At 36.1% G+C, this 18,106-nt stretch overlaps 1 protein-coding gene across 3 annotated transcripts in view; it reads right to left on the minus strand.

Moving 5' to 3' along the window:
* Positions 1 to 18,106, minus strand: part of LOC143236959 (osmosensitive cation channel TMEM63C-like) — a 129,483-nt gene that overhangs the window by 35,412 nt on the left and 75,965 nt on the right. For all 3 annotated transcript variants that reach the window (XM_076475696.1, XM_076475695.1, XM_076475694.1), the window contains 2 exons: positions 11,263 to 11,396; positions 3,698 to 3,823 (listed from right to left, as the gene is read on the minus strand). In XM_076475696.1, the coding sequence (XP_076331811.1) occupies positions 3,698 to 3,823; positions 11,263 to 11,396 (260 nt within the window). The remainder of the gene's footprint in view (positions 1 to 3,697; positions 3,824 to 11,262; positions 11,397 to 18,106) is intronic.

Raw genomic sequence — 18,106 nt, forward strand, 5'->3', positions numbered from 1 at the left:
TCACCAGGATGAAACTTACACTCTTCAGCCTTGCAGTCAAACACTTTTCATTCTAGCTTGAGATTACTTCAAATTTTCTCAAGTCAATTCATAAGCACATAAGAGTCTGGACCAAAACTTGGAAACATAATCCAGTAAGTGCACATCTTTCACATCATCTTCCAACCATTATTCATTCAGCAACTTCAAAGAGCTGCACAATGAATGGCCAAATACCAACTTGAACAGGGTGGACCAACTTCTGGACTGATTCACACAAAGAGCAAATAATAATAAATTAACTCCTTCATCACAATCCTTCTTATTATTGAGACAATAAGTATGTATCATATTTTTCTAGGCAGAATGGAATTTCTCAAGAGCACCTTGTGATGTGGGATGGTATATACTATATTTGATCTGATCTGTTTATCACCAAACTGGTAAACAACCTGTTGTAACAACCCAGATGTAAAATTTAATCACTGATAAAACTGAGTTTCTTTGGATAAGGCAACAAAAGTAAAGAAAGTACAGAAATCCTTAAAAATATTTTTTGGCTGTAATGTTTCTTAAGTGGAAGGGATGAAATCCAGAGGATGTGCACATGATAATCAATGAATACTGATTCCCTGATAAATTTATAAAACTGGGAAACATCTTGCCTAATGTTTGGCCAAGAGAAATGTCTCATAATTTTGTCATGTCTTGTTGACATCTAAATCACCTCCCACTGGGAGTTTATGGGCAACTTTAAATATTTCAAAACAATATGCTTTAGGAACAATGATTTGATAAACTATGGCATTCACACCTCTGAGCACACCGTTTTTCCAAAACTAACCATCTGGAACTTTATCCAGTTGATTCTTTAGGAGAGCAAATTTAAAAGAGAAGAGATCTGTGGATCCTTTTCTTATTCAGTGATCAGTTTATTTCTAGCAAACAGAACTTCACCAGGTGAACTAGATCCCTCATCTCCATAACTGTCACTCACCAAAGAACTGTCAGTAAGACACTTTGTAGAATGGACAGCAACTGCCTGTTGTGGAGACACAAGTTTAGAGGATGACATTTCAAAAGTCTTCTGCCTTTTCTCTTCAGGTCCTGAATGCAAAAGGCAGAAGACTTTCCAATCATCATGAATACACTGCTTAAACAATCTATCAAAGAACGTCAGTAGGACAGTTATTCGAAAGGTCTCTGTTGGATCCAAAAAATGCCCAAACCAAATCTATAATTTTGTCTTCTGAACATGCACCTATTATTTGTTTGTGGCTTAATTTCTTAGCCTGAGCTTGAGTCACATCACACTAGCGAAACACTTCTGGATTCTCCTCCACATCATCATCTTTAAATGAAACAGTGATTGGCTCGCTAACCATCTTGGGTTTGGTAACTTTTCTTCCAGCCAAATCATTTACCGACAATAGTGATACATTCTTAGTTGTCAGAGTAGGTCTTATTCAAACCACAGTTTGTCCCAAAATTAGGTCTGATGTTAAATAAACGTCATGAAGAGGAACATTAACAAAGTCACCCTGAGCAATAACAGACTCACCAGTGGTAGAACTCAAATCTAAAGGCAGTATATACCTTCTAAAAACAATAACCAAGTTACCCCAGTATCACGTACAATATGTATGGGTATGGGATTAGCAATGTCATTTGTCAACGACACAGAACCAACAGACACAAAAGGTCTAAATTTCTTTAACTACATCAACCTTTTTATCAGTGGCCAGATCAACAACACTGCATAATCTGATGAAACTACTCCAACTTGTGTTCACTAACGCACTGGGCATTGCCTCCTTTCTCATAACATGAGCAGGTTTTTAACAAAATGGCAGATGTGACTTGATGTCTTTGATGAAGTTTTATCCTGACTGTCAGAAGATTTTGAACTTGAGAAGCCAGACTTAAGAAGTTTTCTCAAGTTTAGGTTTTACATATTATAAAGTAATATTTGAATAGAACACTTGTTTCCTTTGGTTTTTAAACTTTCTTTTCAAAGTAAGTTTTCAAGTTGTTACTTGTACAGCAATTAAATTAGTCAATTAAGACATAATTGTCTTATCCGAAACTGTTGCCAATATGCACAAAATCACACCATCAATAAAAACAAACCCTTTCTTTGTAGGAAAATTTCTTATAAGTTGGATTACTTTGCTTGTGATAACCTTGAAACTTTTGGTGATAAGACTCTGATACTAACTCATATGCTTTCAGGATAGCTGCTTTAACCTTATCATAATTGGTGTAATCTTCTAGAGAGAGAGAGCATCATAAGCTTATTCTTCTTTCCCCGCTAAAACACTTTGTACTAATAATGACCATCTTTTGGTGGGCTATTCCATAGTTTGGACAACCTTCCCAAAATGTTAGAAATACTTATCAGCTTCATTTTCATTAAATGGTGGTACTTTGAAGTCAACAGATATATTAAAGTTGCCATTTTGCCTAGCAATTAGTGTCTCCATTTCCATTTCTTTCAGAGTAATTTATTTCTTGGCTTTGACATGAGCCTGTTTCTCTTTTTCAGCTTTGATGCAGGCTTGCTCTTTCCCTTCTTCAACTTTAATATGAGCTAGCTCTTTCTTTTTTTGCTTCAATACAAACTTGTTTGAACTCAATTTGTTTGTTTTATCAGAATTCTTAACTTCTGTTTATCACTCAACTCTGATTGACTAGTGAAGACACTAGAGTATTATTCTAATGCTTCATCAGACTACAAATCATCGACTGGTATTTCAATAATACAGTTTTGGTTCGTTCTTCCTCATTGATTTCTTAACCTCTAATTCTAAAATTTTGGTAAGTTCAGGAAATTTACTTTTGTTATATCCTCCTAGTTGTCTGAGGGAGAGTGATTCAACAAATTCTTATTAATCAGACATGATAAGATCTTGTTGACAGTGATAAATATAAATTGAACTGATAATTCATGACGAGAAACCCGCTTGAAATAAAAATGTATCTCGGAATAGCTGGTATGGGTATTAACACTTTTACTGATAAGGAGATGATAACCTAGGAAGGTCGAAATGTTGTTCTCTCCTTATCAGTAAAAGTGTTAGTAGCCATACCAGGCATTCTGAGATACAAATTGAACTGAGACTGGAATTTGAATATTGGGCAAATTTTGCCTTTGATTCTGATCTTGGACAAGACTACAATTTATTAATGTTACATATTTAATTCATCTCAGATGAGTCTCCGATTTACTGTCATATATTACGATTTAAAATAGCAAGAAATTCTCCTTTTATTTTAGAAGGTACTTAAATGTTGATATGGATCAAATTTAGGATATTTTCATACAAGATTGATACACACAGTTTTCTTCTTTAATACATATATAGTTTAATATACAAACAATAATATAATTTATGATAATGGTTATTGTTCAAATGGCCAAAGTGAATTCACATGAAGAATTACTATGTGAAAATTGGGGCTATGTCATCACTAAATTGAATGCACAAGTTTACAATATAGAAAACATTGGAACAAAAACTTGATAAATAATGGTAACATGCACAACATGTTTAAGCCTAATTTTAAATAAGAATTTCAATAAGTTGGTTATGTTCATTGGAACTAGCACAATTATTTTATACACAAAATGTTCATTTTCACATGTAAACCTACTTAGAAAAAGGAGTAACTTTATCAAACTGATTCGGCAAGTTAAGAAAAACAATACAGCACTTACCAAAATATATCTTCAGGAGGTGGAGCAAGTTTCACCTGCCAGTTGTGAGGATCTAAGACACAGTTCAAACTGGATGTAGGAGGGTTAGTACTGCACTTGCATTGTTCTTGGTGGTCTTTATACACACTGAAATGTTTGATCAATCTAAATTATTATCAAACTGCTTGTAGTTAACAAACCTTAAATACATTTTCACAGTATTCTTAAGTTCTTTGTTTACATTTTTAATGTGTTTTACATAAACATATAAAAGGTTGCAACCTGCAAGATAAAATATAAAGAAAACTACAGAATAAGACAACACCAAAAACTGAAGTATAAAATAACCCTATTTGATATAATCACACACATTACAGAAATAACTGATAAGGAAAATTTTCTGGAAATCTATAACAGATATATAGCACTTCTTCACAGCAAGTGCAAAAAGGGATCATAAACAGTGACGGACTACTTACTGATGTCACTAACTGTCCTTGGGTAGTGAAAATGATCAGTATTACAGTTCAAATGTGTCTGACATTCACTCTTCCTAGCAACTATTTGTAATTCAAATGAAGAAAACTATGAGTAAGAAAAAATCAAAACTTACACAGGTAAGTTTATAAAATAATCTCTATCTGCACATTATTTTAGTTATTGGTGTAACCTTTTTCAAGTACACAATAGATTGCAATGATAAAAACATTTTCTAAAATTATCTGTAAGCCATGATTCCTTTTAAGCTCTTATTTACATAATCAAAACTCAAACTATTTTAAATATTTATAAGCTGGTTGTGATAGTGTAGCTTCATTACAATTAACCAAATAATTGAGAGTTTACTTATATAACCCAAAGGTGTTCTAATGTTTGTAAATTTAATCATTAAGTGTTCTCAGCCAGAAATACACAATCAGCAATTTGTAAGGTACAATTTAAGAAATGCTACAATAAAAATAAAGATACACAAGATAAGGATATGCAATAAAAATATAAAAGAAAAAATACAAAGTCATTTTGCATCAAGTGGGATGAATAGAAATTGATAGCTATGAAATTACTTTAGGCAAATTGCTTCATCACTCAATGCTACAAAAACCTTTACTAAAAAAAAAAAAAAGAGCAAACTATACTAAGCTGGCAGATAACAGTGCAAAAGTGCATGCAAATGGTTTAAGAGAGAGAGAAGTGAAAGCCAATTGCTGTGGTCCACTTCAGTAAACAATTGAGGGTAGTCTGTAGCTGCCGATCAATATACCTCACGTTCGACAACTGACATAAGATGTCAAAGTCATCCACACAAAGCTCATTTGCAACAGTGAGAGGGAGTTGTTCAGTGATGGCATTAATCTTTATGCTGAAAAATGTGACACTCAAAACACAGCCCTGAGGGACTCCAAGTTCCTGTAAAAAAGAACAAGAAAGTGTCAAACCAACACAAACTTGGAATTGTCTTCCATTGAAACATTTTTAATAAATATGACCATGTAACCCATATGAATGGAGGTCTCGCAAAATGCCATACCTCCATGTAGTATCATAAGCCTTTACAAGGTTAAAGAATGTTGATACAAGATTTTGTCCTTTAAGAAATGCTTCTCCGATTGACGTTTCAAGTTCATTCAGGTAATCCACAGTGGGGCACTGTCTCAGAAACCCACAGTGAGTGGGCGAGAAAAGGCTGTTTGATTTGAGGAACCAAACAAGACGAGCATTAACAATCCTCTCCAAGGTCTTACAGAGAAAGCTCGTCAAAGCAACTGGGCAGTAGTTTGAAGGAATCTTGGGATCCTTCCCAGGCTAAGAGAAAGGTAGGACAATAGCCTGGCGCTAGGCATCAGGAAAACATTTTCCTGCCAGATCTAGTTAAAAACAATCAGATAGAATAGCAACAGAAGCAGGAGATTGACAGCACAGCATTTCACAGTGTACATCATCAGGTCCAACTGATGTACTGCCAGACCGATAAGGGGCCAGTTTAAGTTCCACCAGTGTAACGAGACGATTATAGTCATAGACACAACCAGCTCTAAACGAAAGAGGTGATCGCTCTGCCCGAGTCTTGATGGCTAAGAAGGTGGAGGAAGAAGCAGAAGTGCTAGATACCAAGCAAAAGCTTTTACCTAGAGTATCAGTAATGCTCCAGGTATCAGCTACTTCCTGACCAGAGACCAAGATCAAGAGGGGAACAGAATTATATTGTTCACTGACTTCAAAACTGGTGATAGAAGATATGCTGGTTGTGAACTTAATCCAATATTCCTTCTGGCTTTGACATCTTACTCACCGAAAATGTTCGCAGGCCTGTTGGAAAGCGATGCAGTTCAAGAGCGTGAAATATCTACAAAAAGTATCCAAGGCACGTTTTTGAGCCTTCCATGCCATGTGGCAGGCAGGATTCCACCACAGACAAGGATATCATGGAAAATGTGTCGAGGTTTTAGGAATACATTAAGCAGCTGTTTGTATAATACAGTCTGTTACTGCTGCCACACAATCATCTATTGATGGCTTACAGACGATGGCAGGTTCAAGTTCTGCAAAAGCACCGAAAGAGGGCCAGTTTGTGTGATCCAGCTTCCACCAGGGCACATGGGTTGCATGGCATCAACCACAGCCAATCTCTCTCAAAATTATAGGTAAATTATCACTGTCTCATGGATTATTGTCAACCCTCCATGAAAAATAAAAGAATAGTAAAAGGGAGGAAATTGAGAGATCAATACCAGTAATGAACTAACTAGGTACACGAAAATAACCAAAAGAAAAAGTATCAAAAAGAGAAAGATTGTGATCAGAAAGCATATGCTCTACAGAATGATCCCTCCTATCAATATCAGCACTTCCCCAGAGGGGATGATGTCCATTAAAGTCCCCCAGGATTAAAAAGGGAGATGGCAACTGTTCAATGAGAGCATCAAGGTCCGATTGATCATATCTTTTCAGGTTACAGGTAGAGAGAACAAACAGTGATGGTATAACCCAAGGAAATACAGATGGCTATGGATTCCAAGGGTGTGTCGAGTAGCAAAGAAAGGGTGGGCACATGCTCATCAACCAACAGTGCTTCCGCTCCTTACACTCGTCTATCACATAGCCTGTCATTTCTGCACAAAGAAAACTGAGGAAAGGCGACTGTATCAGCAGGTTCCAGAAATGTTTCCTATGAGGAAAGCCATAGAGGATGGTAGGAAGTTATCAGTGTTTTGATGTCATCCAGATTAAAATGTAAACCTCAACAGTTTCATTGTATCAAGGTGTATGTGAAATGGGTTGAGAACCTGTCCATTTATGAGCACATCTTTTTTCTTTACTGTCTTTATTCGAGGGAGGACTATCGATCTCCATGGATCCTGAACAGGGTTGATTGGATAGGTCTTTGCTGTTGAAAGAGGATTCCAGTGAACAAGGACATGAACAAATGATCATTTTGCATGTTTTGATGGAAGAAAAAGATGTATCCAAAGAAATGCCTGTACCCAAAACCAAAGGAAGGGGATCTTGGGATTTGTTGGAATGTATGTAAGGGACAGAGATGGCTTTGAAGTTGATTCATCAACTTTTTTAACCATAGATGTCAAAAGACTTTTCATTTGTTTTGAGAACAATTCTTTTGGAGGCACAAAGAGATCTATCTGCACTCCCACTGTAGTGGTGGAACGAAGTGCAACAGCATACATCTGAGTTGAAGTAGTAGACATCAACTTTTGAGCCTCAAAATAAGTAATGTTATGAATCGTTTTCAAATGCTGCACCTCTTTTACTTCCAACTATTTAGGGAAAGAATGAAAGTAGGATGGGTGAGAGCCATTTCAATTGATGAGGGTCCTTTTCACACTCACAGGCATCACGGGCCTTGTCACCGCAACAAGCACACATCATATCACATGATATGACGTCTCTGAATGACCAAACCGCTGACACTGGAAACATCTAAAGGTTTGTCTGAAAGAGAATGTAGGATAAAAAAATGAGATACAATAGGTGTTACAGGTGTTGAAGATTGCTGCTCAGAATCTTCAAGACATTGTCGTGTACCAATGGATTGTTTTTTCAATATTTTATTTAAGTTTTTATTTGGGGGATCCATAACAAAAAAAAGAAATTTCAGTGCCCACTGACCCCACCCACCATGAAGCCCTACAAGGGGATGCACAACGTCTAACAAGGACACTGAAGCAACACATAGGGTTTCGTTAGCACTATACCCAAACACCAGCATCACATACAGTGTCTCAAACACCTGTTGAGAACATCCAACACTGGTAATTGGTTGACCCTAGCCCAAGTGGATCAGCTGAGTGACCCAAGGGGGGCCACCCCAAGGCTGCCCATCTACAAGAGTTCAAGGCCAAAATGATGTGTTAGGGTTGGACCCCTCAACTGCCAGGATCCTCTCCTCCCCTTCACAGGTTGCCATGCACGGCAAACAAATGGGTGGATGTTTAGACCCGAGAAGAGGTAAACTGAAAGAACAGAACCTTCCCTGGGAGGTTCCCCCACCACGTACAGGAATCCACACCAAGGGGCAAATTGAAAGATTATAGCTGCCTTATTAAGAGTATTTTGTGACAGTTGACTTTTTAAATTTAACAAGTTCAAATGAATTATTTTTCCTATACAATTTATAAATATTGACAGAACTGTGGATGGAGAACAGGGCTATTTACTTTGTAATGACAATATTTTTTCCACCATTTTTCACTTATGTGAAAATCAACTAGAGTGAAAAGTTTATTATATTTTGTATTTTGAAAGCTGTGATTTTGTTTGAGTCAAGCCACTGCACCTGACTAAAGGAAAAAATAATCTTACAAAAATACCTGTATTTTGTTGTAAATTTGTTTGTTTTTGTTGTGTTCATGGAGCAGAAATGAAATTCTTTTTCTTCTGTATTATGATAGATAAAATTATATATATACTGCCTTATTCCAGGTACATTTGCTAACTAAATGTACACAATTATTTTGTTTGTGATAATCAATCTACAGACCAGTGACAAATGCATTACTGTCATGAGTCAGAGAAATGAGTTTCAATCCTTGCACCATCAAAAATGTTAACTGTTTTAGCTGTGGGAGGGTAATAACATAACAGTAAATCCCATTAAGTTGGGCCCATGAATAGGAAGTGAGTGCTGCAGAACAAATGCATTTCCCCTGGACAACAGTTCAAAATTAAGAAAAAAAAAATTGTATGTAAGAACAACATTATTTCAGTTATATAAGCAATATACCAAATTGATTAACTTTTCTAAAAATCTCTGATATAACTGAATTTGTTATTTGCATTTTAAAAAACTTAGTAATGACATAACCATGCAATTACATTCTCAGTACAAATAAAGAGCATACAATATGTCAAGTCACCAGAAAGCATTATTATCAGAGTATTATATATAATTTTGTCAGTTTGGCTTCAACAAAAACCTGTTTCTGCCCACACCAAGATAGCCTACATTCTTCTATATATATATTAGAGTAACATAAAACATTTTGAAAACTTTATAACATGGTGATAGCTTTAAAATATAAGAGCATGGTAAAATGTTAAATGAAATTTAAGGCTTTATGTATATTAGCTGAATTTTATGATGGATAAAAACACTAACAGTTTCCAAGAAATATACACAAAAACAAAATTCACTACTTAATGAGGCATTGTAGCAAATAAGAACAATTCTATTCAACACAGACAATAAATTTAAAAAAAAAATTCTTTATGAAAGTGTATGATCAATAAAATATATTTGTGGAGTAAGTTGATATTAATAAGTAATAATACAAATAGAATTCAGGTAAAACAACAGTTATGAAAATACATGAAATATTTCCAAGTTTTCCACAAATGAGTACTTTTGAAATAACTTTGTAAGCATTTTTAGCTTATTTTATCTTATTTGTACTTTATGAACCATGGTGTCTTTCCAAGCATTCACCTGTTTATTTATATCAATTACTTAAAGAGCTGCATTTGAAAAATTGTGCATACAAGCAAAGCTCAACTTTTACTTTTGAAATGACAGGATAATGTGCATGAATAATGATGATGCAAAAAAATTTTGACAAGAAGGATATTCTACACTGAAACGTTAGTAAGTAATTACACTATTAATCACATTTAAAAATGTGATTTAAATTAAACAATGAAAATGTAGATTTACCATTTATTATTATTATTATTATTGAGTGTCTCTCAGCATGAAAGAAATACTCAACAATTACTTTTCACTGTGAGCAACACAAGTAGCTCAAAGCTCAGACTCTTATTAAAACTAATAGTGCAACACAATTTAAATTTATAGATTAACTTAGACTTTTCCCATTCCTGGAGATGGAGTACTTTTGCTTGTTGTAAGTGAGTAAAACATAACTAAATTAAAAGATGTCACAAAATAAAAACTCCTGAAATTAAAAGCAAATGTTAATTGTACACGTTACATTGAGCAATGGTTGTAGTATACAATATACTTAGCAATGAAATAGTGAATAGGCAGGAAAAGGTTATTATTCCTGAAACATTGACTGGGAGTAGGGTTTGCAACACACAGACTTAAACTAACTAGTAAAATTTCTCCCATGCTGAAAATGAATGTGTACAAGTACTATACAACACTTTAAGAAGATTGTCTGTCACCTTAAAGAATTTCATCTTAGCAGTATTTCTGAAATATAAAAAGTTTCAAATACTAGGGAACTTCCTTGAAGTAAGACCAAACTAAAATGTCCAATATAAAGCAACTCTTGAGTAAGACCATGCTGAAAAATGAAATAACAGCTGTATAACCTATACTGAAAGTTCAAATAAATAAAACTTCTCTGCATAAAGCACAAAACCACTAAATAGGAAATGAATACTTCTGCACAAACAATATTAAGAGGTGAAATAAGAAAAACTATTCTATATATATATATGCACACCAAACTGAAGGATCAAATAAAAAAGCTCTTTTGGATAAACTATACTAAAAGGTCAAATAACAAAACACTCATCTGTATAAACCATACCAAATAATCAAATAACAAACCAACACTCAAATATATGACCACGCCAGTATTTTTTTCTGTACTACCACGTAAAAAGATTAAAATGAGAAAATTTCCAAATAAGATCATGAAAGGTCTATATTTCATTTCTACTCGTTTTATGCTACTCTTTTGTGATCCTTAGATCTAATATAATAAGTAAGCAAAAAATGATTTATAAACATAATAAAGCAATTTATTTTGGGGAAGCACACAAATATGTTTCAACTGAACATTGGTCTGTTTTATTCATAATTTGTTTTTTATCAAGGATCCTTAGACATGAAAACTTTGGTGTTAACCTAATTTTATTAGGTGATAAATAATGGTAAAATATGCTAGTTAGTCACTAGTTCAAATAACTTATGATTTGGAGTAACTGATTAATTTAAAACAGCAAAATAACAATTTTGTTGATAATGATGCTAATAAATTAAACAATAAATTAAGAAACATTTTAAGTTTTTTTGTTTTTTTTTAGTGTAATGACTACAAGTGGTGTAGCAAAAAGCTTCACATCAACTTATAGTTCCAAGCATAATAAAACAACATTCTTACATTTCTGCCATTGTATCAGTTTGAAAAGTAACAAAGGCTATTCCCAAGGGTTTCTGTAGAGAAACCGACTTTTCTCTATCATAAGCTGATATCAGTGCATGTTCTTCTTCACTATAGTAATCAAGACCATCCACCTGGAATATGTTGTATAAAATAAAATTAATGGATCTTAAAACATTAAAAAGTTTATGAATCTGTTTTACTTCATTTGCAGGATCTTTTATAAAATTCTTTCACTTTTTATTTTTTAATGTAAATCAAAAGACAAAAATAGTAATCAAGATACTGATAATTCACTGCACTTTAAAAATGCATATTTTTCATGAACTCTCAGCAACTTTTGGTGGGTAGGTAGGTATTCAATGTTTATTGGCACAAAGCTACAAGGCTATCTATGTCAGACAAGATGTGGTACAGTATACGTATGGGGAAATTAAGATAAAAAGTAAAATATGTAAAATTAGGAACTGCCAGGAAAACTGAAGCAAGAAGTACACCCTTGCTGTCAGTCACCTGAAGATGACCTTTCCAGTCCTGGGTACAGTTCAAAAGAAAAATAAAAACTAAAATGTGTAAAATTAAGATTTGCCAGGAAGACTGAAGCAACAAGATTGAAATTGCAGTCAGTCACCTGAAGTCGGCCTTTCCAGTTCTGGATTCAAGTCAAAATAAAAATTGAAATGTGTAAAAGAAATCATGCAAAAACACTATATAGCCCAATAAAAAACCTTAAATTAAGTGTTAAAGACCAATGACTCTTAAAAATGTAAAAACATGAGTGAGATAGGCAGTATCACCTATAACATGGGCCAAAGTTAAGGGTAAACCCGCCTTACAAGTATCTTTAAAATGGTGTCGTCATTCTAGGTTGTAACGAGGGCATGATAAAAAATGTAGATGATTGTGATCTGTGTGCCACATACACCACACATTGGTGCAGCAGTTCCAGATAAAAGGAAGTGGTGGGTTAAAAAACTGTGACCAATGCATAGCCTTGACAAAACAACCTCCTCTCTTCGATCCTTACAGAAGCAAGAGGGCCAAAGACCAAGAGAAGATTTGATTTGAAAAAGCTTGTTATTGTGTTGCTCATTCCAGGTTGCCTGCCATCTGGTGTACAGTCTGGATTTGATAACTAGACCATAGTCCATATATGATAGATCCAGAACAGACAGACTTGCTGCTCTGTCAGCCAGCTCATTCCCACAAATACCAACATGACCTGGTATCCAAAAGAATTGGACAGAGAAAGATGGACCAGTGTGTTTTCGATATTGATGAGAAGAGGGTAGTGACTAATGTGGAATGATTCCAGGGCCAATATACATCCGAGTGAGTCCGTATATATTGTACAATTTGTATATTGCATTATTTCAATATATTTTAGGGTAAGAAATATGGCACACAATTCAGCAGTGAAAACATAAACTGTAGGGGGGGAGTCTGTGTGCCACAATCGAATTGTCACAATCAAACCATGTCAGAGCTTACTGAGTCACCCGATTTGGAGCCATCTGTATATATATAGGAATGGATGGATCATATGAAAGATGTTCAGCAAAGAGTGATATTTCCAACCACGTGTATCTGCTTTCCTCAGATGACTCAAAGATAGGTTACAATTGGGGACAGTAATTTGCCATGGTGGAATAAGCTGATTTGAAGAAACTGCAATGTTTTTCAAGAATAAATCCAATTCTTCTAATTGCGCCTGGATACAGAGACTAAAAGGAACAATGGCAGATTTTCTGTTATTAAAAAGTGTGGTTGGAAAACACAACTCCAGGTAGGATGCTGTGGTAAGGATAAAAGTTTGGAAGCATACATTAGAGACAGTTGCAAACGACGAATATAAAGAGAGGGTTCATGAGATTCCACACACAGACTTTGCACAGGAGAAGTACGAAAAGCTTCAATGCAAAGCCGAAACCCCTGGTGATGGACAGGATCCAACATTTTTAGTGCTGAGGTTCTGGAAGAACCATAAACCACAGACCCATAGTCTAGTTTGGATTGGACAAGGGCACGATAAATTTTGAGCATGGAGTATCGATCTGCTCCCCAAGAAGTAAAATGAAAGGACACAAAGAATATTCAATACTTTTAGACATTTGATACAAAGATGCTTGATGTGTGATATAAAATTTAATTAACAATCAAATGTAAGTCCTAAGAACTTTGCCTCAGGGATGACTAGCATGAGATGTGAAAGTAATCAACAAAATGACTGTTTGCAACTGTAGGAGGTAGCTGTTCACTGATGGCATTAATCTTTATAATGAAAAGTGTGACACTCAAAATACAGCCCTGAGTGACTCCAAGTTCCTGTGTGAAAAAATGAGAAAGTGTTGAACCCATACAGACTTGAAATCGGTGCTTCATTAAGAATTGCTGGATGAAAAGGGGTAAGTTTCCACCCAATCCATACGAGTGAAGGTCTCATAAGATGCCATATCTCCATGTTGTATCGTAAGCTTTCTCTAAATTAAAAAAAAAAACAGTAACAAGATGTTGTTGCCTTAAAAAGGCTTCTCTGATTGATGTTTCAAGGTGAATTAAGTGGTCTATTGTAGAGCGTTGTCTCCAAAATCCACAATGAGTAGGTGAGAGGAGGTTGTTAGATTCAAGAAACCAAACGAAGCGAGCACTGATCATCCTCTCTAAGATCTTACTGAGACAACTTGTCAAAGCAATGGGATGGTAATTCGAAGGAATCGTTGGATCCTTCCTAGGTTTCAGAATAGGGAGAATGATAACTTGTTGCCAAGCATCTGGATTGATATTTTCCTGCCATATCTGATTAAAGACAGCTAGGAGAATAGTAAGAGAATTCTGGGAGAGGTGGCATAACATCTCATAATGTATATTATCAGGTCCAACCGATGAATTGCAAGTTTGAGTTCCATCAGTGTAGGAGGGCGATTGTAGTCATAGGAATGGTCAGTTGAAAAGGAAAGAGGCAGATGCTCTGCCTGTGTTTTAATGGCTAAAAAGGAAGGAGATAAGTTTGAAGAGCTAGATACATGAGAGAAGAAATCCCCAAGAGTATTGGCAATACTCTGTGCATCTCCAACTTCATGGCCATCAAATATTAAGATAGAGAGGGGGGCAGAAGTATATCTTCCACTCACCCTCCGGATCTTATCCCATATAACTTTTGTGCTAGCGGTTGAAGAAATGCTGGAGGCATATTTAATCCAAAACTGCTTCTGGTTTTGACGTTTAACTTGTTGAGCGTGTGCACGAACTTGCTGAAATGCAATGCAGTTTGAAAGCATGGGGTATCTTCAAAATTTATCCCAAGCACACTTCTGAGTTTTCCATGTTATAGAACAGGCAGAATTCCACCAAGGGCTAGGATGCTGCAGGGAAAATGTCGAGGTTTTAGGGATGCATCAAGTAGCAGCTTGTATAATACTGTCGGATACTGCTGCTCTACAATCATCTATGGATGATTTACATAAGACGGCAGGATCAAGTTCCGAGAGAGTAGAGAAAGAAGGCCAGTTGGCCTGGACCAACTTCCACCGAGGTACATTGATTGGGTGGTACTGATCACAGCCAATCTCTTGTAAGATTATGGGAAAAATATCACTACCTTGTGAATTAATGTCAACCTCTGAGGAAAAGTGAGTGAGTAGCAAAGGGGAACAGACAGAAAGATCTATACTTGTATATGACTGACTAGGTGGATGCAAATATGTGTAATTGCCAGTATTGAATAGAGCCAGGTTGTGATTCAGGAGCATATGCTCTATGGTGCACCCTCTCATATCAATACAGGAGCCACTCCAGAGGGGATTATGCCCATTAAAATCTCCCAAGATTGAAAAGGGGTAGGCAGTTTCTCAATGAGGGTATTGAAGTATGACTGATTATAATGCATTTCAGGTGTAAGGTATACAGAGCAAATAGTAATGGTATACCCAAAGAGACACAGATGGCTACAGCCTCCAAGGGTGTGGTCATTGACAGGGACCAAATGGGCACATGCTGATCAACCAGCAATGCAACTCCCCCATGTCCCCATCCTACACATAGCCTGTCGTTCTGGTATAATGAGTAGTGGCAGATAGTAACTGTATTTGTAGGCTGTAGAAATGTTTCCTGCAAAGAAAGACACATGGGATGATAAAAGTCAATCAGATCTTTGATGTCAGTCACATTTGATTGGAAACCTCAACAGTTCCATTGGATTAGTGTGGCCACGTGCAATTAAGAAGAAAAGATGGTAGAGAGTCCTTCTGCTTACAACCATGTTCTTTTTCTTCATTGAATGTGGGTCTATCGCCTTCTATGGATCCTGCTCTAGCTCAAATGGTCGAGTCTGAGTTTATCGGTACACATACTACTGACTGAGGGTGCAGACAAGTTGTTTAATTTTGGGGGTATCAAGAGAGGGAGATCCCATAGAAACATCTTGACTTGAAGAAGGTGAAGTTCGGCAATGACTGGAAGGTGTGGTAAGGACAGAGATGGAAGGAGACACTGAATCATGAACTGTGTTGATTTTGGGAAGTGTTTCATTAGGATTTGCCAGTGAAGATTGTGTAGGGGATAGGGTAAGGTCTGTTTGGACTCCTACTGTAGTAGCAGAATGGGTTACACCTGCATAAGTTCTGGTCAGAACAGGTAATAATAATTTTTGACCCTCTGCGTAAGTGAGATCATTAACTGTCTAGAGACATTGTACTTCATTACCTTCTATCCATTTAGGGCAAGAGGTAAAATAAGAAGGATGCGTACCATAACAGTTTATACAATGTGGTTCGAGTTGGCATTTGGTGGCATTATGGTCTTTACCACCACAATGAGCACAGGTCAAGGAACCACAGCAAGACTGTTTTGAATAACCAAATTGTTGACAATGGAAACATCGTATACAGGATTTGGAATATAAGGTTGCACCTTACAATTCAGATAACTTGCTTTTATTGTGGTGGAAGGACGTGGTACAGTAAATGTTAGTATCAGAACATTTGTTGGTTCCAGAATTCCATCTTTTCGAGTGAAGATTCAGCATACTTCTGTGACACCTTGGCTGGCGAGACCAGCAAGGATCTCCGATTCGGGGACAGTCCTTAAATCTCTTTCAACTATGACTCTTCTGGAAGTATTCAAAGTGGAATGAAAAGTAATTTCAATGGGTATGTCTCCCAAGGCCTTTGATGTCAGGAGGAGTTTGGAATGCTGTGATGAAAATGTTTCCACTAAGATGTTACCCGAATGTAGCTTTTTTACTGATTTAGAGGAGCCAGCAAGCCCTTCTGAATAAAAAATGGGGACATCTGCCCTAAAGGTTTGTCAGTTAAGGAATGCAAAATTAGGAATTACGGGACAGATTCAAGTGGTGAGTTAGGCTGTATAGATTCATCAATTCATGGTCGTTTTCCAGTAGTCGGGTTTTTCTCGATGGCTTCAAGTTGTGTTATTTCTTTTGTTTTAGGAGTATCCATAATAAATAGAAAACGTTTCAGTACCCACTGACCCCACCCACCATGGAGCCCTACAAGGGGACGCACTACAGTGCCTTAAGGGTATTGCAGCGACGCCAGGGTTTCATGAGCACTATACCCAAACACCAGTGTCAGACACAATGTCCACAACACCCGTTGTGGACGTCCTATGCTGGTACTCAGTTGACGCTGACCCAAATGGACTAGCCAACTGTTCCTGGGGGGGGCCACCCCAAGAGTACCCATTTACAGGAATTCAAGGCCAAAGTGGTGTGTTGGAGTTGGACCCCTCAACCACCAGGATTCTCTCCTCTCCTTTACGAGTTACCATGCACGGCAAACGTGCAGGTGGATGTTTAGATCTACGAGGAGGTCAACTGTGAGAACAGAACCTTCTGTGGAAGGTCCCCTCCCCATGTACAGGAATCCACATCAAGGGACTTTAGGTGGGTGATTTCACAACAGATACTGACTTTAGTGAGAGGAAATGTATTAATAAATTTGAGTCTTAAGTGGCAAGATGATGTATCATATGTTTTATGTGTAGACTATCAGAAGCTAAAAGGGTTCAGGGATTAACTTCTTTTATTTCTTTGCAGGTCCTGTAAAAATGAATATCTGAACACACAAAATCAAATCAGTGAACTTCATTTTAACCAAATACAGCTGATTAATTATGTCTGAACTACTTTGAATGTAAAACTGCTATAAAAAACACGGATACAGATAAACCTGACCACCAAAAAGGGAATAATAGCTTAAAATCAGATACCACACCAACAATACTCAAAATCTAAAAATACAGTTTGCCAATGAATTACTTCTCCTGTCTCTTTTAATACATCTACATAAATAGAAGAATAATTTGGTGAATGACAGTATAATTTTATTTTTTTTCTTTTAAGTATATCCAAGATTTTCACTATAAAATATTTTTTATTTCCCAAATTACTCTAGAATTAACAGCAGATTGTTATTATTAATGCAAAACCTTGAATGAAGGTGCAAGCTATATAAATAATATCTGGATTAAATCAACACCTTTGCCCTACCTACTAGTCAAACTTACAAACCCAGTATTGATGCAATCTGTTTTCATTTGTTACAGGTTTCTTCCATCTACCCAGTAAAACTAATTATCATGTAATACATTGCTTGTACATAATGAAACCCCCACTATTAGGTAATAGATTAATTTTTTTTTCACTTGATAAAAAACCACTATCAATTAATAGATCATTCCTAATCAATGGAACTCAATATCAAATTTTAGGTTGTTTCTACTGAGTGAAACCCTACTAAGAAGTTAAGGGTTGCTTCCACTCAATAAAATTACACTATTGAGTAACAAGTTTTATACTCACTGAAACACCACTATCAAATAATTG

Source organism: Tachypleus tridentatus, chromosome 13 (assembly GCF_004210375.1).
Source record: "Tachypleus tridentatus isolate NWPU-2018 chromosome 13, ASM421037v1, whole genome shotgun sequence".
In the NCBI taxonomy this organism is placed as follows: domain Eukaryota; kingdom Metazoa; phylum Arthropoda; class Merostomata; order Xiphosura; family Limulidae; genus Tachypleus; species Tachypleus tridentatus.